The 23030-nt window shown below is 44.3% G+C and overlaps 1 protein-coding gene across 1 annotated transcript in view; it reads right to left on the minus strand.

Annotated features, from left to right (window-relative positions):
* Window positions 1–18482, minus strand: part of BRWD1 (bromodomain and WD repeat domain containing 1) — a 111664-nt gene extending 93182 nt beyond the window's left edge. Inside the window, exons 1-4 of the mRNA XM_079704143.1 lie at window positions 18419–18482; window positions 18259–18317; window positions 18093–18122; window positions 17864–17923 (exon numbers count right to left, since the gene is read on the minus strand). Coding sequence (XP_079560269.1) covers window positions 17864–17923; window positions 18093–18122; window positions 18259–18317; window positions 18419–18467 — 198 coding nt within the window. The 5' untranslated portion in view covers window positions 18468–18482. The remainder of the gene's footprint in view (window positions 1–17863; window positions 17924–18092; window positions 18123–18258; window positions 18318–18418) is intronic.
* Window positions 18483–23030: the final 4548 nt, after the last annotated feature.

Raw genomic sequence — 23030 nt, forward strand, 5'->3', positions numbered from 1 at the left:
CCCAGCAGTGAAATCACCGAGTCCTAACCACTGGACCACCAGGTAATTCCCATAAGGTTTCTGATACACTTGACGGGGAGTTCTCCTGCTGTTTCTAGAACTACCATCAGATCACCTGAAAAGAATAAAACACAGAATGCAAAATTCTCAGGGACTTTAGACATAAATCACCTGACTTCTGAAAAGAAAACACTCATCTTGAGATTTTTGTTGTACCAAATCAAAATGACAGAATTTTCTGAGCAGAATGATCATAATGTGCAAAGACTAATTAAAGTATGGATCCTACATGGCAGGGGTCCCCAACCCCCAGGCCGAGGACCGTTAGCGGGCCACAGAGCAGGAGGTGAGCAGCAGGCGAGTGACCGAAGCTTCACCTGCTGCTCCACATCGCTTGCATTACCGCCTGAACCATCTCCCCCTGCCCCGTGGAAAAACTGCCTTCCGTGAAACGGGTCCCTGGTGCCAAAAGGTTGGGGACCTCTGCATATGGAGCTTAATGAAGACACAAATATTCCCAAAGAAGTTAAACTTCATTTTTTAAAAATACTGTTTAACAAGATGTATTAAAACAGAAGAGACAGGCACACTTTTTTTTTTTTTGGTGCCACGCATCTTGTGGGATCTTAGTTTCCTGACCAGGGATAGAACCTATACCTCCTGCAGTGGAAGCACAGAGTCCTAACCACTGAATCACCAGGGAATTCCCAAAACAGGCACTTTAAAATGCATGAATTTTACACATGTACAGCCAACAGAAGATATGAAATAATAAATGTTCTTGGTCAAAAAACAATTTCAGCCACATGTACATAGGAAAGACCATAGATTTCAACATCAATGTAAAACATCTCCTAGCCAGACTCAGTTATTTCACCCAGAAGTCTGTCCTATTCCAAATGACCAAAAGAAATAAAACCTATTCATTCTAGCTATGTCTTTAAAACAAATTCAAAGTGCAATACAAACATAAATCAAGAGTTTACAAAGAATCAAATAAAAGAAATGTACTTGGTGGAGAGTCAAAGGTTCAGGTGCTGAGCCCTGAAATGTCTAAAATACTTAAGTAAATGCAATTAAATAATTCAGAACAGAAATATTATTTCCCAAATACAAGGCCAGAAAGCACACATGGCTACACAGCTATTGACTAAGGTACAGTTCAAAACCAATTCCTTACTAATTCCCTAACACCTTAAAGCACAACACAATGTATTTAATGACCACCTTCTTTTTTGACCTACATAGCTGATTATACATTATAAAAATTCAATCAACTTACCTCAACATAATAAAGGCCATATATGACAAACCCACAGCCAACATCATTCTCAATGGTGAAAAACTGAAACCATTTCCTCTAAGATCAGGAACAAGACAAGGTTGCCCACTCTCCCCACTATTATTCAACATAGCTTTGGAAGTTTTAGCCACAGCAATCAGAGAAGAAATAGAAATAAAAGGAATCCAAATCGGAAAAGAAGTTAAAGTTGTCATTATTGGCAGATGACAGGATACTATACATAGAGACTCCTAAAGATGTTACCAGAAAACTACAAGAGCTTAACAACGAATTTGGTAAAGTAGAAAGACACAAAATTTAATGCACAGAAATCTCTTGCATCCCTATACACTAATGATGAAAAATCTGAAAGAGAAATTAAGGAAACACTCCCATTTACCACTGCAACAAAAAGAATAAAATACCTAGGAATAAACCTACCTAAGGAGACAAAAGACCTATATGCAGAAAACTATAAGACACTGATGAAAGAAATTAAAGATGATACAAATAGATGGAGAGATCTACCATGTTCTTGGATTGGAAGAATCAACATTGTGAAAATGACTCTACTACCCAAAGCAATCTACAGATTCAATGCAATTCCTATCAAATCGCCTTTGGCATTTTTCACAGAACTAGAACAAAAAATTTCACAATTTGTATGGAAACACAAAAGACCCCAAATAGCCAAAGCAATCTTGAGAAAGAACAATGGAGCTGGAGGAATCAGGCTCCCTGACTTCAGACTATACTAAACAGCTACAGTAATCAAGACAGTATGGTACTGGCACAAAAACAGAAATATAGGTCAATGGAACAGGATAGAAAGCCCAGAGATAAACCCACGCACATATGGTCACCTTATCTTTGATAAAGGAGGCAGGAATGTACAGTGGAGAAAGGACAGCCTCTTCAATAAGTGGTGCTGGGAAAACTGGACAGGGACATGTAAAAGTATGAGATTAGATCACTCCCTAACACCGTACACAAAAATAAGCTCAAAATGGATTAAAGACCTAAATGTAAGGCCAGAAACTATCAAACTCTTATAGGAAAACATAGGCAGAACACTCTATGTCATAAATCACAGCAAGATCCTTTTTGACCCACCCCTGAGAGAAATGGAAATAAAAACAAAAATAAACAAATGGGACCTAATGAAATTTAAAAGCTTTTGCACAGCAAAGGAAACCATAAACAAGATGAAGAGACAACCCTCAGAATGGGAGAAAATATTTGCAAATGAAGCAACTGACAAAGGATTAATCTCCAAAATTTACAAGCAGCTCATGCAGTTCAATATCAAGAAAACAAACAACCCAATCCAAAAATGGGCAGAAGACCTAAATAGACATTTCTCCAAAGAAGATATACAGATTGCCAAGAAACACATGAAAGGATGCTCAACATCACTAATCATTAGAGAAATGCAGATCAAAACTACAATGAGGTAACACCTCACACCAGTCAGAATGGCGATCATCAAGAAATCTACAAACAGTAAATGCTGAAGAGAGTGTGGAGAAAAGGGAACCCTCTTGCACTGTTGGTGGGAATGTAAATTGATACAGCCACTATGGAGAACAGTATGGAGTTTCCTTAAAAAACCAAAAATAGAACTACCATACGACCCAGGAATCCCACTACTGGGCATATACCCTGAGAAAACCATAATTCAAAAACAGTCATGTAGCACAATGTTCATTGCAGCTCTATTTACAATAGCCAGGACATGGAAGCAACCTAAGTGTCCATCGACAGATGAATGGATAAAGAAGATGTGGCACATACATACAATGGAATATTACTCAGCCATAAAAAGAAACGAATTTGAGTTATTTGTAGTGAGGTGAATGGACCTAGAGTCTGTCATACAGAGTGAAGTCAGAAAGAGAAAAACAAATACCATATGTTAACACATATATATGGAATCTAAAAAAAAAAAAAATAGTTCTGAAGAACGTGGGGGCAGGACAGGAACAAAGACGCAGACACAGAGAATAGACTTGAGGACACGGGGAAGGGGAAGGGTAAGCTGGGACGAAGTGAGAGAGTGGCATGGACATATATACACTACCAAATGTAAAATAGATAGCTAGTGGGAAACAGCACAGGGAGATCAGCTCTGTGCTCTGTGACCACCTAGAGGGGTGGGATAGGGAGGGTGGGATAGGGAGGGTGGGAGGGACACACAAGAGGGAGGGGATATGGGGATGTATGTATATGTATAGCTGATTCACTTCGTTATAAAGCAGAAACTAACACACCACTGTAAAGCAATTACACTCCAATAAAGATGTTAAAAAAAAAAGTTCAATCATAAAAATAGTACAGAATGTCACAAGAACAGAAAAAGTCCATAGAGCAAAGTCAGAAAGAACTTAGAAAATGATAATGATTGCATTCTCTGCAGAGAAAGAAGATGACTCAGATGTTACCTGCAAAATGACTGACAATCTGGAAAAGGCTAGATCCATATATCATACCAACCAAATGCTAAAATAAACTCTACATAAAAACATTTAAAAAGAAATTATGGGCTTCCCTGGTGGTGCAGCGGTTAAGAATCCACCTGCCAATGCAGGGGACACGGGTTCAAGCCCTGGTCCGGAAAGATCCCACATGCCGTGGAGTAACTAAGCACATGCATCACAACTACTGAGCCTGTGCTCTAGAGCCCACAAGCCACAACTACTGAGCCTGTGAGCTACAACTACTGAAGCCTATGAGCCTAGAGCCCATGCTCCACAACAAGAGAAGCCACCACAATGAGAAGCCCGCGCTCCGCAACAAACAGAAGCCCCCGCTCGCCACAACTAGAGAAAGCCCATGCACAGCGACAAAGACCCAACACAGACAAAGATAAGTAAATAAAATAAATATATTTTAAAAAAATAAAACGATAAAAATAAAAATAAAAAATTATAAATGGCCTAGGAAAAATATAAATGAGTAAATACATAATATTGCCTTTATAATTTTCTAGTACAGAAAGTATGGTTTAAGAACAACCATAAAAGCAAAATATAGATTAAGATATGTAAAAAGTTAAAAATCTTAAACCTCTAAAAATAAAACCTCCAAAGAAAACTAAAAAGCAACCTGCAAACTGGAAAAAGGAATTTAGAATATGTGACAGACTAAAAAATAACCTAACATATGGAGGATTCTTGAAAAACAATAAGACAGCAGGAGAAAAGCAGGTAAAAGATATAAAAAGGCAGTTCAGAAAAGATGAATTATCAACCACCAATAAACGTACTTCCTCAAGAAAATAGTCCTGGTGCTTCCCTGGTGACGCAGTGGTTAAGAATCCACCTGCCAATGCAGGGGGCATGGGTTTGACCTCTAGTCTGGGAAGATCCCACATGCCACGGAGCAGCTAAGCCCATGCACCACAACTACTGAGCCCACGAGCCACAACTACTGAAGCCCACACACTCTAGGGCCCATGTGCCACAACTACTGAAGCCCGCGAGGCTAGAGCCCATGCTCCGTGACAAGAGAACCACCACAATGAGAAGCCTTGCACACCACAACCAAGAGTAGCCCCCGCTCGCCACAACGAGAGAAAGCCCGCGTGCAGCAACGAAGACCCAATGCAGCCAAAACAAAAAAAAGTGAGAATTTATTTTAAAAAGATGTGCTATAAAAAAAAAACTTTGAGGCCTATCTATTTAAAAAACAAAGAGTATGTGCTATAACACTTTTGAATTCCTATATGCAGTTTTCTTCACATGGAGCTTACCTACTCCATGACTACATTTCCCAGTGATTCACTATTGTGTAAGTACACATTTGGTTCAGAAATAAGTTTTTATTTCTCCCATTTCTTGTTTTATCAAGATTTTGTTGTTGTTGTTCAGTGTGAATTAAAACACCATCATTTGAATATACATAATTCAAAAAAAATGCCATTTCCCCATTTCCACATAAAAAAGGAAAGATAATAAACAATCATTGAAAAATTCTATTTTGTAGGTTCCTAATGAAATGGACTAAGGAGCTTTAAAAAAAAAAGGGGGGTGTATAACTTCCATGTATCTCATGACCATTCGGTGCTAAACACTGCCCTAACTGCCCTACAAATGAAGTACACTTCTTAAAGAAATTTTAAGAAATCAAAGATCAGACAAAACACTATTTAATAACCAAACTGTTAATGACCAGTTCTCAGTAAAAAAATATACTAAGCATTAAACATTAATTATTTTGATAAATACTGAGAGCCTACTATGTGCCAAGAAATATAATTAGTTGTACCTACAAATAACTACAGGTTGTATGTCCCACATAAATTTTTTTTAAAAAAAAAAATTATGTTTGGCTGCGTTGGGTCTTCGTTGCTGTGTGCGGGCTTTCTCTAATTGGGGCGAGTGGGGGCTACTCTACGTTGCGGTGTGTGGGCTTCTCATTGCAGTGGCTTCTCTTGTCGCGGAGCATGGGCTCTAGGCGTGGGGGGCTCAGCAGTTGTGGCTCGCAGGCTCCAGAGCGCAGGCTCAGTAGTTGTGGCGCATGGGCTTAGCTGCTCGGTAGCATATGGGATCTTCCCAGACGAGGGCTCAAACCTGTGTCCCCTGCATCGGCAGGTGGATTCTTAACCACTGTGCTACCAGGGAATTCCTGTCCCACATAATTTTTAAAAGTCAAAAGTTATCATTTATCTATTCCAACTATTTCGAAGGAGATAATGCAAGAAGAACCACTGCTCTCACCTTAAAAATAAGAACAAGCTGGATTATCTACCCCCTTCACAGGGCTAAGGAAACAAATCTAAATTAACTGTATCCCAGAAACTGATGAGCCCTTCTGTGAACAGAAAAAACACTCACAGCTGCTTTCATCCATAGCAGACAGGCAGGAAGAACTGACACAGACATAAGGAAAAAGGAAAAATCTGTCAAACTTTTAAAGAGCCACCTGTGGGCTGAGGACTGATTAGAACACTAAGGAGCCTCCTCAGAGTGAGTTGCACCCATGCCGATTCCCTTCCACAGGCCTTCACCAACTGCACAGGGCCAAACACTGGATGCAGAGCACGTGGCTAAGGACAGGACAACAGGTAGAACTGGAGAGCAGAGAGAACTCTTCATGAACCACAACGTAGGCAACTGGACTATAAAATAGCGCAAGATCTTACAAATTTGGAAAGCTGGCAACTCAGCAATAAAGTATAGACCTCTCAAGAATCTCACTGGTGGGACCTCCCTGGCGGTCCAGTGGTAAAGAATCCACCTTACAATGCAGGGGACACAGGTTCGATCCCTGGTTAGGGAACTAAGATCCCACATGCTGCAGGGCAATTAAGCCCACACACCAAAACTACTGAACTCGCGCGCCTCAACTAGAGAGCCCACACGCCACAACTACCGAGCCCACGTGCCACAACTAGCGAAGAGAAAACCCGCACGCCACAGCTAGAGAGAAGCCCGTGCGCCACAAAGATCCCACATGCCTCAACGAATATCCCGCATGCCATCAACTAAGATCCAACGCAGCCAAAATTAAATGTAATTAATTAATTATTTAATTTTTAGAAAAAGAATCTCACTGGTGCCCAAATTCCAAACTCTGCTGGAAGAGTCTCAATCCCACCCTCAAAACACGTGAAGCCAGTTATGAAGTGAATGCAACTAAAGCTGCACCAAAGGTCAGAGATGATTAGCTACAAATCAGATTGACCCAACCCCAGAAACTAACAGCTTTGAGAGAGGAAAAAATGCACATCCTTTACTGAGACTAACTACACTACTCTTCTAACACAAAAAGGCCCAGTATACTTCAAAAGATGATGAGACAGGGCTTCCCTGGTGGTGCAGTGGTTGAGAGTCTGCCTGCCGATGCAGAGGACACGGGTTCATGCCCCAGTCCGGGAAGATCCCGCATGCCGCGGAGCAGCTGGGCCTGTAAGCCACGGCCGCTGAGCCTGCACGTCCAGAGCCTGTGCTCCGCAACGGGAGAGGCCACAACAGTGAGAGGCCCGCGTACCACCAAAAAAAAAAGTGATGATGAGACATACAACAAAGCAAAATATGAGACCCAGGGTCAAGAGAGGGAGTGGCGAAAAGAAGCAGACCCAGAGATGGCCCAGATGTTGGAAAATGCTCAGCCATTATCTCTTCAAAATACTTATTCTGCCCTATTCTTCTATGCTTTCCATATGGGACTTTAATTATACAGTGAACTACTCGATACACTACAGAGTCAAGAAGCTCAGAGAACCCCAAGCAAAGTAAGTGCCAAGAAATCTACCTAGGCACACGTCGTAGGCAGCTTCTGACATGGACCCCAACATTCCCACCCTCTGGTACTGAGACCTGTGAACTCCCCTCCCCTTGAGTAAGTTACTTCTAACCAACAGAACACACTAACATTGAGTAACACGTCCATTATTAGGTTACAAAAGACTGACTTCTGTCTTGCCTGCAGACTATTGCCTTCATCTTTCGATGAGGCACGCTGCTGTGTTGGAGAGATCAATGTGGAAAGGAGCTGAGAGCAGCCAAGAGCCAACTCAGAACTGAGGCTCTCAGTCTAACAATCCACTCCAGGAACTGAAGCCAGCCAAAAATGATGTGAACTTGGAAGCAGATCCTTCCACAGTCAAGCTTTCAGTTGAAACCCCAGCTCTGGCCAACACTTTGATTGCAGCCTTGAGAGAGACGGAGACAGAGGACTCAGCTCAGCTGTGCCTGGACTCCTGACTTAAATAGAGACAATAATAAATCTGTGAGACTTGCCTGGCAGTCCAGTGGTTAAGACTCTGCTCTTACAATGCAGGGGGCACGGGTTCAATCCCTGGTCGGGGAACCTAAGATCTCACATGCTGTGTGGCGCAGCCAAGTAAAAATAATTACTTAATTAATCTGTGTTGTTTTAAGTCACTAAATTTAGGATAATTTTTTATGTAGTGATAGATAACGACTACAGTATATCATAGTAAAACTTTTGAAAATTAAAGACAAAATGAAAATCTTAAAAAGCAACCAGAGGAAAAAACATTATCTTGAAAGACACAATAGTAAGACTGCTGGCTTTACAATATTAATGTGCTGAAAGAGAAAAACACCAGAACCAACCAACCAACCAGAATTTCACAGCTTAAAAAAAAAAAAAAAAATCTGGGGGGTTTCCCTGGTGGCACAGTGGTTAAGAATCCGCCTGCCAATGCAGGAGACACCGGTTCGAGCCCTGGCCCGGGAAGATCCCACATGCCACGGAGCAACCAAGCCCATGCACCACAACTACTGAGCCTGCGCTCTAGAGCCTGCGAACCACAAAGACTGAGCCCACGTGCCACGACTACTGAAGCCTGCGTGCCTAGAGCCCGTGCTCCACAACAAGAGAAGCCACCACAATGAGAAGTCCGCACACTGCAACAAAGAGTAGCCCCCGCTCACCACAACTAGAGAAAGCCCGCGCGCAACAACGAAGAGCCAACACAGCCCCAAAAAACCAACCAAATTAATTAATTAATTTTTAAAAAAATCTGGGCTTCTGTGGTGGCACAGTGGTTAAGAATCTGTCTGCCAATGCAGGGGACACAGGTTCGAGTCCTGGTCTAGGAGGATCCCACATGTCGCAGAGCAACTAAGCCCGTACACCACAACTACTGAGTCTGCGCACCAGAACTACTGAAGCCTGTGCACCTAGAGCCCATGCTCTGCAATGAGAAGCCACCACAATGAGAAGTCTGCACACCACAACCAAGAGTGGCCCCCACTCGCCACAACTAGAGAAAGCCAGCGCGCAGCAACAAACACCCAACACAGCCAAAAATAAATGAAATGAATTTTTAAAAACTATTTTTTTAATAATAATGAATAAAAATTATTAAACAATGAAAAAAAACTTTAAAAATAAAGTCAAGGGACTTCCCTGATGGTCCAGTGGTAAAGAACCTGCCTTCCAATGCAGGGGAGGCGGGTTCGATCCCTGGTCAGGGAACTAAGATCCCACACGCTGCAAGGCAACTAAGCCCACGCGCCACAACTACTGAGCTCGTGCACCTCAATGAGAGAGGCCGCATGCCGCAAACTACACAGCCCACATGCCCTGGAGCCCATGAGCCACAACTAGAGAGAGAAAACCCGCACGCCACAACTACAAAGAAGCCTGAGCACTGCAACAAAGAGATCGCACGCCACTATGAAAAAAGATCTCACATGCCGCAACTAGGACCAGACACAGCCAAAAAATAAGAAAATAAATAAATCAAAAAAATAAATGTTTTTTTAAAAATAAAATCAAAACAAATAAGTTTTCAAACCAAAAAAAAAGAAAGAAAGAAAGAAAGAAAAAGGAAAAATGAAGTCACTGCCAACCAACTTTCATTAAAAGAAATACCAAAGTAAGTTGTGGAGACTGAAGAAAAAATAATCACATATAAGAGGCATGCAAATACAGGAAGGAATTAAAAATATCAGGAAAGGTATACAGGTGGATAAGCCAATGAAAACTGACTTTAAAACAACTACAGGGACTTCCCTGGTGGTCCAGTGGTTAAGACTCCGCGCTCCCAATGCAGGGTATGCAGGTATGATCCCTGGTCAGGGAATTAAGATCCTGCATGCTGTGCAGTATGGCCAAATAAAATAAAATAAAATAAAATAAAATAAAACAACTACAATAACATCTGGAAAAATTTATAACATATGTAAAAGTAAAATATGATAATAGCCCAAAGGACAAGAGGGTGACAATTAATAGTTTTAACTCCATTTATATGAGAAGTGGTTAAAGTACCTAAAGTAAATGGTAATGCATATTATAATCTCTAGGGTAACCACTAAAACAATAAAAAGATATATTATGGAAAAGCAATAAAAAATAAATAGAGTAACAGCTGGTTAATCCAAAAGAAAGTAAGAGAGGAAAAACAAATGGGACATATATAAAACAGATACTTGGTAGGTCTAACACAATCATGTTTAAGTAATTATATTAAATACAAATGGTTTAAACACTCCAACTGAAAGACTGAATAAAACTACATGCTGCTTCAGGAGACACACTTTAAAAATGAGACCACAGGAATACCAAAAGTAAAAGGATAAAAAGAAACATACTATGCCATCACTAACCAAACGAAAGCTGGGCTGGCTACAATAACACGAGGCAATGTTAGACTTTAAGGCAAGAAGTATGAAGAGGGAGTATTTCCTAATTTTTAAAAAAAGGGTCAGGGCTTCCCTGGTGGTGCAGCGGTTAAGAATCCGCCTACCAGTGAAGGGGACGTGGGTTCGAGCCCTGGTCCAGGAAGATCCCACATGCCGTGGAGCAACTAAGCCCGTGCATCACAACTACTGAGCCTGCGCTCTAGAGCCGGCGAGCCATAACTACTGAAGCCCGCGTGCCTAGAGCCTGTGCTCCACAACAAGAGAAGCCACCGCAATGAGAAGCCCACACACCGCAACGAAGAGTAGCCCCCACTCACCACAACTAGAGAACACCCGTGTGCAACGAAGACCCAATGCAGCCAAAAATAAACAAAAATAATATAAATAAATTTTAAAATAAATAAATTTTAAAATAATAATAATAAAAAAAATAAGGGTCAAATTCTGGAAAAGGTGAAACTATGGAGACAGCAAAAACATCAGTGGGAGGGAAGAAGGGAGGAAGGGAGGGATATTTAGGCAGAGCACAGAGGATTTTTAGGGCTGTAAAAATCTGTAAGGATTTAGACAATTTTAAAGGAAAAACGTCACATGACCTTTGTCCTTTAGAGCAGCGGTCCCCAACCTTCGTTGCACCAGGGTCCAGTTTTGTGGAAGACAATTTTTCCGCAGATGGGGGCGGTGGTGGGGGTGGTGGGGGTGATGGTTCAAGCATAATGCAAGTGATGGGGAGCAATGGGGAGGGGCAGATGAAGCTTCTATCGCTTGCCTGCCACTCACCTCCTGCTGTGCGACCCAGGTCCTAACTGGCCTCAGACAGGTACCAGTCTGCAGCACAGGGGTTAGAGACCCCTGCTTTAGAGGAAAATAACTGTTATGATTAGATGAGCCTATGAAAACAAAGTAACTAATAACTATTCTCTTTTAAAGTAGCACAGTCAAGGGACTTCCCTGGTGGTCCAGTGGTTAAGAATCCGCCTTCCAAGGCAGGGGATGCGGGTTCCACCCCTCGTTGGAGAATAAAGATCCCACATGCCATGGGGCAACTAAGGCCGTGCAAACTGCTGAGCCTGTGCGCCACAACTAGAGAGAGTCTGTGCGCCACAACTAAGACCCGATGCAGCCAAAAAATTAAGTAAATAAATAAATAAATAATAAAGTACCAGAGTCAAGGCTAAGTGACTCAGATAGCGACACCACTACCGTTATTCAGGACTAAGGTATAGAGACTGCCGTTCCCCTTCCTACTCTGTGGTCATCCATGAGGGTGAATACCAGGTATCATTCATACAAGTGTTAGAGCTCATAGAGACTGTATTTTGTTATTTCATAAGACCCTACAAATATAAATTAGGTGAAAGGGAAGTCTAACAATATTATGCCTTACTGTCCTATCAACATTGTTACTAATAAACACTGCAAAATCATTTATTTCCGGGCTTCCCTGGTGGCGCAGTGGTTGAGAGTCCGCCTGCCGATGCAGGGGACACGGGTTCGTGCCCCGGTCCGGGAAGATCCCACATGCCGCCGAGCGGCTGGGCCCGTGAGCCACGGCCGCTGAGCCTGCGCGTCCGGAGCCTGTGCTCCGCAACGGGAGAGGCCACAACAGTGAGAGGCCCGTGTATTGCATAAAAAAAAAAAAAAAAAATCATTTATTTCCATATAAGGTTCACAACAACACTTTGATACAATTATTATTACCCTTGTCTTGCAAATTGAGGAACTGAGGTAGAGATTAAATAATCTGCCTTAGAGTATCTAGTAAATAATGCTAAAAAGTCAGGATTACAGCCTAGCCACCTGGCACCAAAACCCAAATTTCTAATTTAATACTGCTCTATTGCTAGACTGTAACTTATCATCACACTACCATGATCATTAAGTGTTCCCAAGTGTTGTCAATGAAATGCCTGTAGAATGACAGATCTCTATAGTCAAGTACAAAGAAAATGCAGAATCCCTACAAAGAGGAAAGAAATAAGCTGCACTCAGGATGAAGGGTCTTTAGAAGCCCACGATGAAAATAAAACGGTAATGTGACTAAGGGCAATACAGGTGGGGAATACAGAGTTTTATTTATTTATTTATTTTTGGCTGTGCATTACAGCATACGGGATTTTAGTTCCCCAACCAGGGATCGACCCCATGCCCCCTGCAGTGGAAGTGGGAATTTTTAACCACTGGACCGCCAGGGAAGTCCCAGGAGTTCTTTTGTTTTAAGTGGGTAAATAAGTAGCCTTGCTATTTAAAAAAAAAAAAATGCTCAATTTGAGACTACAGTAGAGTCTATGTGGCAGTGCACCCAAATTTCAAGTCCTGAGTCATAATCTTCAATCATAACCTGAGTCCTTAATCCAGTAGGGAGCTCAAGATGGTAATACCACTCTCCCCTTGGTTTGGACAGTGAATTCATAAACTGAGGAAGGTTGACAAATAAGTAGAGGTGAAGAAAAGAAGTATGGATACACTTGTGCAAGTTATAGTTATTCTGATATAATAACAAGTTTTGTAATAACTGAACTATTTTTAATGTTTGTAAGAGTAAAAAAGAATAATTTACTACAATAAAATTAAAATACATTTATGGGACTCCTCTGGTGGTCCAGTGGTTAAGAATCCACCTTCCAGGCTTCCCTGGTGGCGCAGTGGTTGCGAGTCCGCCTGCCGATGCGGGGGACACGGGTTCGTGCCCCGGTCCGGGAAGATTCCACATGTCGCGGAGCGGCTGGGCGCATGAGCCATGGCCGCTGAGCCTATGCGTCCGGAGCCCGTGCTCCGCAACGGGAGAGGCTGCAACAGTGAGAGGCCCGCATAATGCAAAAAAAAAAAGAATCCACCTTCCAATGCAGGGGACAAGGGTTTGATACCTGATGGGGGAACTAAGATCCCACATGGAGTGGGGCAACTAAGCCCACGCACCACAACTACTGGGTCCGCGAGCTCTGGAGCCCATGCGCCACAATGAGAGATCCCGTATGCTGCAAGTAAGACCCGATGCAGCCAAATAAATAAATAAATAAATATTTTGAAAATAAAAATAAATAAAATAGGACTTCCCGGGTGGCACAGTGGTTAAGAATCCACCTGCCAATGCAGGGGACACGGGTTCGAACCCTGGTCCGGGAATATCCCACATGCCGCAGAGCGATTAAGCCCATGTGGCACAACTAGTGAGCCCAAATGCCACAACTACTGAAGCCCACACACCTAGAGCCCGTGCTCCACAACAAGGGTAGCCACCACAATGAGAAGCACTCATACCACAAAGAAGAGTAGCCCCCGCTCGCCATAACTAGAGAAAGCCCGCACGCAGCAACAAAGACCCAAGGCAACCAAAAATAAATTAATTAATTAAAATGAATTTATAATAAATAAATAAAATAAAATAAAAATATACTGGGAATTCCCTGGTGGTCCAGTAGTTAGGACTCTGCACTTCCATTGCAGGGGGCACAGGTGCGATCCCTGGTTGGGGAACAAAGATCCCGCGTGCTGCATGGAGAGGGCAAAAATATAAATAAATAAATAAACAAACCAACAAACAAACAAACTTACAACAGTTAAATTCTTAGAAAGATTATGCTTAGATCTTATGTTTGCCATCTTGAGGCATCTGTAGAGTAAAATCATCATCTATTTGTATATATAGTGTGGAAACCCCAAGGAAATTTAATTAACAATATTGTTGGTGTTAAATATTTTAAGATTAAATTCTTGTGACAAATTAAACACTAATCAAAATGTAAAAACAAATATACTTGTTTCTATATATGTTACTAGACTTCTAAAATTTGTAAATGAACGTAAAAGTTTAAAAAATATGACCACTTACAATTCTAATAAACCAGATACTGATTTCAATACAAATAACTCTGAAGACTTTTCCTCACACAAAAGGCCTCCTCAAACATTATTTAAAATATATATATATATCAAGGGACTTCCCTGGTGGCACAGTGGTTAAGAATCTGCCTGCCAATGCAAGGGACACGAGCCCTGGTCCAGGAAGATCCCACATGCCGCGGAGCAACTAAGCCCAAGTGCCACCACTACTGAGTCTGCGCTCTAGAGCCCGTGAGCCACAACTACTGAGCCTGCGTGTTGCAACTACTGAAGCCCACGCGCCTGGAGCCCGTGCTCCACACCAAGAGAAGCCACCGCAATGCTCACCACAACCAGAGAAAGCCCACGCACAGCGACGAAGACCGGACGCAGCCAAAAATAAATAAATGACGACTTAATGACAATAAATCCCCCAATGATAGGCTACACTGTAAGAATCTTCTGATTTTTTTTTTCTGGTTAAGAGATTGCCTACAAAAACTGATCTATCATGTTACTCAATCACAAAGTATATCAAACCACTTTCCCCTTCTTAAATACACCCCTCCTTTCACAAACCTAGTCCTTTCCAATTCCCATGCCCAGTTCTACACTTCTATTTCATTCTTCCCCTTTCTTCACCACTTATAAATCATAAAAATTCCAATTAAATTCGCAGGCCCAACTGCTAATGCAGGGTTAGGTACTGAGAGATAACTAGTCTCAATTCTCCTGAGAAGTATCAAAAACATTCTTACATCCAAAGTACAGGCTGGAATAACAGCATGGGGTCACAAGTCTAAGATAAACTATAGCTTTGTAAACAGTGATATGGGAATCACCTGAAAGGCTTTAAAAAATGGTGATGTCCAGCCCCACCACAAAGATTCTGATTTAACTGGCCTGGGGCATAGCCTGGGCATCCAAATTTTATAAAGCTCCCAGGTGGTTCTGATCCAAGAATGCGAACTACTGAGAAAAAGGAATAAACTAAACAAAGTAAAGAAACAAACAACATTATAAGAAACAATCAGACAAAACCAATATGTGAAACATTCTACAGAATAACTCAGTCTCTTCAGTAAATCAACAGCACGGGGAAAAAAACTATGCAAGATAAAAAGAGATTTAATTTTGGCCCAATGCATGGAACTTGTCTGAAGCCCAATTCAAGCCAATATAAAAAAATAAATAAGTATAGCAAATTGGGGGACTTCCCCAGGGGTCCAATGGTGACGCCTCAGTGCTTCCACTGCAGGGGGCGCAGGTTCAATTCCTGGTCAGGGAAGTTCCACATGCCACAGGGTGAGGCCAAAAGAAAAAAAAAAAAATTGCTAATGAATGTGTTTATGATATATGCAGATTCATTACATTATTCTCATTTGTGCATATCTGAACACTTCTTAAAATTTTTTTTTTTAAAAAGGAGACTTTGTTGGAGAACTAGAAGCTACTCACACCCTTGACAAAAGAATAATTCTCTATACAGGAAACTCATTCTCTACCATTTAGTGCTGGGAGAGGAGGAGGCAGGAAGGTAAAGGAGGAAGAGGATACCCATCAGACAAATCATCCAGACAATGAGAAGACATATGTCGCAGCCACATCATAGGGATATATCACAAAGAGAGATTCTGAATAATTTAAAGCAGAATTTTAAGTTTTAAGCAATTCTACCAGCAAAAGCCAAAAAATATACAAATCTATTTTTAAAGAAACTTCTCCAGTAGTTATAGCATTACGCTTATTTCAAAATGTAAGCAAGTTTCTCTTCAGCAGCATGACTGCACTGTCATGTCAATGATGCTTTTCCGGGGGGGAGGTGGGAGAGGGTTGGATTGGGAGTTTGGAATTAGCAGTGCAAACTGGTATATATAGAATGAATAAACAACAAGGTCCTACTGTATAGCACGGGAACTATAGTCAGTCTCCTATGGTAAACCATGATGCAAAATATGAAAAAGAAGGTATATATATGTATAACTGAATCACTTTGCTGTACAGCAATAATTAACATATTGTAATTCAACTATACTTCAATAAAAAATAAATTTAAAAAATAATGCTTTTCTGCTTCCCTGACAACACTGTTTTCACCTAACAACAGGAGTAAAACAATAAAACGGAGCAGTCCTTTAAACATTTCCTTAAGTCTCAAAATGTCAAACTCAAGAAAACATAAAAACTGCCATGATACAGAACCTTTAGAGCTCACGTGCTTGAAAATATTCACTTTTAAGTGTTTGCTTCAAAAAACTCTAGGAAGGCAAATATTAAAACTGACAATTGAAATAGAATCTTCTGTTACATTCAACCAACTTTAACTGTTAACACTTACGTGTTCAGTAGCTACGAAAACAGAAACAGACTCATAGACAGAGAACAGACTTGAGGTTGCCACGGGGGAGGGGGAAGTGGGGGAGGGAAGGACCGGGAGCTTGGGGTCAGCAGATGCCAACTATTATACAGAGGATGGATACACAACAAGGTACTACTGTAGAGCACAGGGAACTAGATTCAATATCCTGTGACAAACCATAATGGAAAGAAATGTGAAAAAGAATGTATATATAACTGAATCACTTTGCTGTATAGCAGAAATTACCGCAACACTGTAAATCAACTATACTTCAATTAAGTTTTTAAAAAGATACTTAACTGTTCACATACCAATAACAAATCCCCCTATTTCTGTTCTTTTGTATAATTCAACAATGGTGATCATATTCTACCAACTTCTGCTTGCAGGTATTAGAACTGTGGTAAAAAATCATTCAGGAACTCTTTTTTTTTCCCCCAGTAGTTTTGTGCATACAAGATGCTGACTATGACCTGGCAACTAAAGAAATCCTTTGTCCTAATATACAAATTGGAAAAATATTTTCCTGAAAAGTGTTTTATTTCACTAAGGACAAAACGAGTGAATCAAACCAAATCATATACTGTGAGAGCAACTAAAAAAGACGACAAAATACAATGGAAAGAGAACTGTAATCTATGTTAAATGGTGCTCCAGAAAGAGAAACTGCGTATTTAGAGCCTATATTAAGTTACATACACCAAACAGCAACGTAAAAATTCACCACATTAAGTTTCCTAAGGCATTCAACAAGTGTAGCACAGTTTACAGCGGCACAAGTATTGGAGGAGCGGCACAGTCTCACAGCAGCCAAGATTTTTTATTACTCTGCTGGGGGGAAAAAGAGGAACATTTCTCCACCTTTCAGACACCGATGCTTCTATTCCTAGGAACAAGTGGTTGGAGAAGATGGGCGGGGCAAAAGGAGGAAGACCAATCACAGGTCGAGTTACAAGTCGGGTTCAGGAGAAACACGGATGAGAGCAGCTCGCTGAATGGCTGGCACGCCCCCCGGCTCTCACCAGAGGCACCGCACCTGGGGACCCACCCCGCCACCTCGCCCCCCGGAGCCGTTTTCTACCCAAACAAACCCGGCCACCCCAAAGCAAAATACTACCTACAGGGGGGAGTCCCGTCGTCCCGGTGACGCCCGGGCCGCCCTCCCGCCCCCTTCGAGCGCCGCTCGGTCACTTCGCCCCTCCAGCAGGAGCCCCGAAAAGGGGGCGGGGGGCGGGCGCGCGCTCGGAAACACCGGGATGGAAATGTCAAAACTCTCACCAATTCCTCGTAGCTCCTGTTGTGCTCGTTGCCCTCCCAATCCAACCTCTTCGGCAGCAACTGCAAAGACCCGAGACGCACACGAGTGACCACCGCGCGGGGCCGGGCAGGGGGCGGGCGGCGGGACGGGGGACATGGGAACCGGGCGAGCGGCCCCCGGGCAGGGCCGGCAGGGGACGCAGGGGACGCAGGGAACGCGGCGGGCCGGGCGCCGCCGCGCAGCACAGACCTGGTACTGCTCCAGCTCCTGCACCAGCACCTGCAGCCGAAGAGACGCGCAGTTAGGGGGGCGGGGGCCGCACCCCGGTCCGCCAGGCGCCCTCCTCCCGCGACCCCAGGCGGCGGCGGGGCCGCGACCCCCGGAGCGCGGCCGCCGCCCGCAGGCCCGCACTCACCTGGGCGGCTCTCCGACACGGGCCGGCCGATAGGTACCGGGCGATAAGGAAGTACAGCTCTGCGGGGAGACGGGGAGACGGGGAGTCGGGTCAGGAGCGGGCGCGGCGGCGGGGAGGGGGCCGCGGCCGGGGCGGGGGCGCCGCGGGCGGCGCGTCTTACCCGACTCGATGAGGGGCACCGGGCGTCGGGCGGGCGAGGACTCCGCCATGGCCGGGCGCGGAGCCGGGGCGGGAGCGGGTGAACGAAGCGTGTAGGCCGCGCCGAGGCCTGACCGGGCCGGCGTCTCTCTACCTCAGGCGCGCCGCCGCCGCCGCTGCCGCCGCCATGCCGTGCGCGCCGCCAGCGCCGACGCCTCCGCGAAGTAGTGCCCCTGAGGGAGAGAAAGTAGTTCCTCCGTGGGGGGCCGCCGGCGCCACCGGACGAATGGCGGTCGGGCCGCGGCCGGAAGAGCGCGCCTCGCCTCCCTCTCCTCCGCTTCAGGGGGCGCAGGGAGGAGACTATATGCGCCAGGGGCCGAGCCCCGGGGGAGGCGGGGCGTGGGGGAGGGGAGCGCGCGTGGCCGGGATCCCTGCGCGCGGTGAGAAGGCACCCGGCCATTGTGAGGCGGCGGCCCGACTGCGCGGAGGGGCGGGCGGCTGGGGCGGAGGTCGGGTGGGGGTCGTGGGTGGGGGGACGGGAGAGGGACAGGTCTCCGCTTCTCTGGTCAGAGCGGACCCCCCTCGACGCGGAACCGGGGGGGCCCAGGGCGCGCGGCGGGTGCAGCGGGGTCGCCAGCTTCGGGCTCTCGGAAAGGACCTCACGGACGGTCATCTGGGACCAGTGTGTTTGCCCCCCACGGAAGATCGCTTGCTTCGAGGACGCTAAACCCTTACAACTGAGAATCGTGTCGCCCGCAAAGAGAAGGCCGGCCGAGAAGCTTTCCCCCGGGAGGGGAGGAGGGATGTGGGGAAGTCACAGGATGGGGGTGGGGACCGGGGGGCCGCGGACACTGAGCCTTTGTGGCTCGGAGGGCACAAAAAACGTTTGCTAAGAGTCCACGTTGCCGCGTGCAGTAGAAGAAGATAGAATCATGAGGCCGAGCCGCAGTCCTAGGAGAACCCAGCAGTCTCGTAGAAAGGGTTAAAGAAAATGCAGTACAACGCTGAGGATGTCAACCTCGCTAGTCCGGGAAGGCAGTCCAGGCCGGCGATGACTTAGCCGGATAGGAAGGCGGGTGGGAGGAAGCGGGCAATAGACACGCAGCAGCCCAGTCCCTTGAGGGACACCCGGGGGGGGGGGGGGGGGGCGGGGCGGAACCATGCGTCATTAGGATGCTCTTGGAAGACAGTAGTAGGATTTGAGGCTGGAGCAGTGCACAAAGGTCCAGAAAATTCCCTTAATGCCGTGGTAGGCTGCGGATTCATTCACTCGGCATAGCCAACGAGCCTTATTCGGAGTCCTAAGGTACAACAGCGAGCAAAACACTGCCCTCGTGGAGCGGACATTGTAATTCCAATTCCTACGCAGTAGAATAACAACCACAGCATAGAAAAGTTAACGGTAGTGGTTTAGAGCAGACCCTGGAGTGGGACTGACCCTGGGCCTTGCCGGGCTGTTCAGTGTGTGACTTTGAGCAAATCGCAACCTCTGAGCCTCAATTTTCCTCACTTGTAAACTGTAGATAACATTTGTGCGTACTTTATAGGGTTGTGAGGGTGTAATGGGTTAATATGTGTTCTTAGCATACAACAACCACCCTGTACGTGCCAGCTTTTAATTATTTAGACACCACATAGCAAAAGTTTTTATATATGTTTGTAAGGGAGCGACCGAAACGTGTTTGAACGAGTGCATCAGCGGTCTTTTCTTGAGTCTGTTGGTTCAGCAAACACTTATCAAGTGATGGGGATTGAGATGAAGGAATGAGCTACAGCTTTGCCATCCAAGATTTCAGTGTCTTTTAGGAGAAATGATGCTTACATCATTGCAAAGAATGACAGGAAGGAAGGTTAACCCACCTGTGGGAGGGGGAGATGTTAGAAGTCTGAGTCTTCAGTGTGTGGAAAGGGATTCCAGGTACATGAACAACAAAGGGCCAAGACATGAATAACATTCCAAGTTTAAGGAATTCAAGTTTAATATGACTACTTGGGGTGACTTTGGAAGTATGAATGGGACCCATTAAATCAAAGTTTAAATTGGGGGGGGGGGGGAAGTTAAGATTGGGAACAACTGAAGGGTTCTAAGCCAGAAAGGATTCTTTTCATTGTAGGATAGATTTGAAAGGGTTAAGACCAAGAGGCAGGAAAATCACTTAGTCGACGCCAAAAATAGGAAAGAGATGAGATGCATTAGGGCAATCATTGTAAAGGTGGAGAGAGAGAGAGACGGGTTCAGAAATAGGAAGTTCAGGGCTTCCCTGGTGGTGCAGTGGTTAAGAATCCACCTGCCAAGGCAGGGGACACGGGTTCGAGCCCTGGTCTGGGAAGATCCCACATGCCATGGAGCAACGAAGCCCTTGTGCCACAACTACTGAGCCTGCACTCTGGAACCCGTGAGCCACAACTTCTGAGCCCACACGCCACAAATACTGAAGCTCGCGTGCCTAGAGCCCATACTCTACAACAAGAGAAGCCACCGCAATGAGAAGCCCGCGCACCACAACGAAGAGTAGCCCCCGCTCGCCGCAACTAGAGAAAGCCCGCACACAGCAACGAAGACCCAATGCAGCCAAAAATAAATATAAGTAAAATAAATTTTAAAAAGAAAAAAAAGAAGCTCAGAAATAGGAAGTTCAATCAGTAAGGTGAGGTTGAAGTGGAATGAGAGGAAAAGTCACCAAAATCTCAAGTTTGGGGCTTAGTAGGTCAAGGTTGTGCCACCAACTGAGATAGGGCATCCAGGCTGGTTAAATTGTTACGATGGATAACTACTTGGAACAACTTGATTAGTTGAAGTTACAGCGCATATATTCCTGTGGGACAGTATGATCTGATGCTACAAGATTACCAAAGTTAGCAAATAACAAAGACATGAAGAGGAGAGAATTTAACCTTTCAGAGATAGACGAAGGAGTTGCGTATTCCATTTTGTAGCAAAATCATAAAAGTAAAAGACAGCCCCAAAACATGTTACAAGAATTTATATCCCAAGCACTGGTCATTGTCCAAAACTGCAATTCTGGTGTGGGCAGCATGGTAACCATTACAAGAGGTCAGAAAAGATGACAGGAGTTTTCCCTTGTACAAGCCCTACTAGCTCCTTTACAACTTAACCCTGACGTCCATGACAAGCACTGTTCCTAGGTTTGGAATAGAGACGCAAGGATTTCTGACAAGAGGCAGAATATCTTCCCCCTTCAGCTGTCAAGTGACAGAAACCCAGATTTGACTCCCACTTACACCAGTGAAGAGGAGGAAAGGGGGGAAAACTGTCCATCAGCAAGTCCATAGTTGGGACCTGCCTTATTTGAAGTGGTCTCCAAATAAGGCGAGAATCATGTTCGGGTCTCTCACGCAATTGAATCCAAGCCATTCCAAATGCACACACTAAGGTTTGCTTTTGCGTAAATGGAAATAGCTTTTGAATTTCACCACAGGAAAGCTACATGGAAAACTAAATTATCGAAAAAGTGCTTGGTAAGCAAGGGTTGGAAGATCTTAATGGCTGGTGACATCAGCTATAATGCTGTCACCCATCTCCACTAAAAGGGAACTACTATGATGTTTTAGTCCTTGGCAAGCATCCTGGATACACATCACTGATCTTCACAACGGTCAGGTGCTGTTAATACGCTCACTTCACAACTGAGAAAGCTGAGGCCCAGAGAGATTGAGAAGGGCCCAAGGACATGTAGCTGCAAGCCCAGTGGGACAGCACTACCTTAAACTGAGCACAAGCACTGCAAAATGCTTTCTGCCCTCGCCGCATTTCATAAAGGAGGAAATCAGAGCCCAAAGACCAGGGGACCTAGACAAGATCACACAGCTAGTAGGTGAGGGAGCTGAAATTTGAAAATGCATAATACGTGCATTATCTCACCACAGGCAAGTCTGAGCTAGACTCTATTATTCTCTCATTTTAAGAATGAGGAAACTGAGGCTTAGAAAGTTTAAGAATTTGCCTAAGGATGAATCATCACAAAAAAAAAAAAATTCAGTGGGGCCTTCCAAGTCACCATTTAGGAGTCACAAAGGTATTAAGTGTGAAAAGCGCATCTGGAAAATGATGAGCAAACCAGACTGTTTCCAACAGTTCACATAGGAGAGTGGTCCAAAATGAGGGTTAAAGAGTAGATTAGGGTCAATTTTAAAAGTAAAAAATGAGGTCGGTCTGTGAGCAGTGGAGATTATGCAAAGAAAGTGATATACATCATTCAGATTCTAAAAGCAATATGTTAATGCAAATGTCCATTATTAACTGAATTTAGATTCAGCTAGCAGACATCAGTGATGCAGGCACAATATCAGCATAGTTCTGAGGGATGTAAAAAAGTAGATGACATTGGACCTACGGAACAATGACACCACAAAACTGAATCAGTGCATGGAAGTGAATTCAAGTGCACTCAAAGCCCTGCATCATTTCATTCATTCAACAAAAACTGAATTTCTCTGAGGCAGGCACCATGTTGTAAACACTGGCTTCCGTAAGATAAATCCCTAGAAATAGACGAGTTAACATCTTGAGAGACTTCCAGAGGACTTTTTTTTTTTTTTTTTTTGGCTGCGTTGGGTGTTTTTTGCTGCGCGCGGGCTTTCTCTAGTTGCGGCGAGCGGGGGCTACTCTTCGT

Source organism: Hyperoodon ampullatus (assembly GCF_949752795.1).
Source record: "Hyperoodon ampullatus genome assembly, chromosome: 5".
Lineage (NCBI taxonomy): Eukaryota > Metazoa > Chordata > Mammalia > Artiodactyla > Ziphiidae > Hyperoodon > Hyperoodon ampullatus.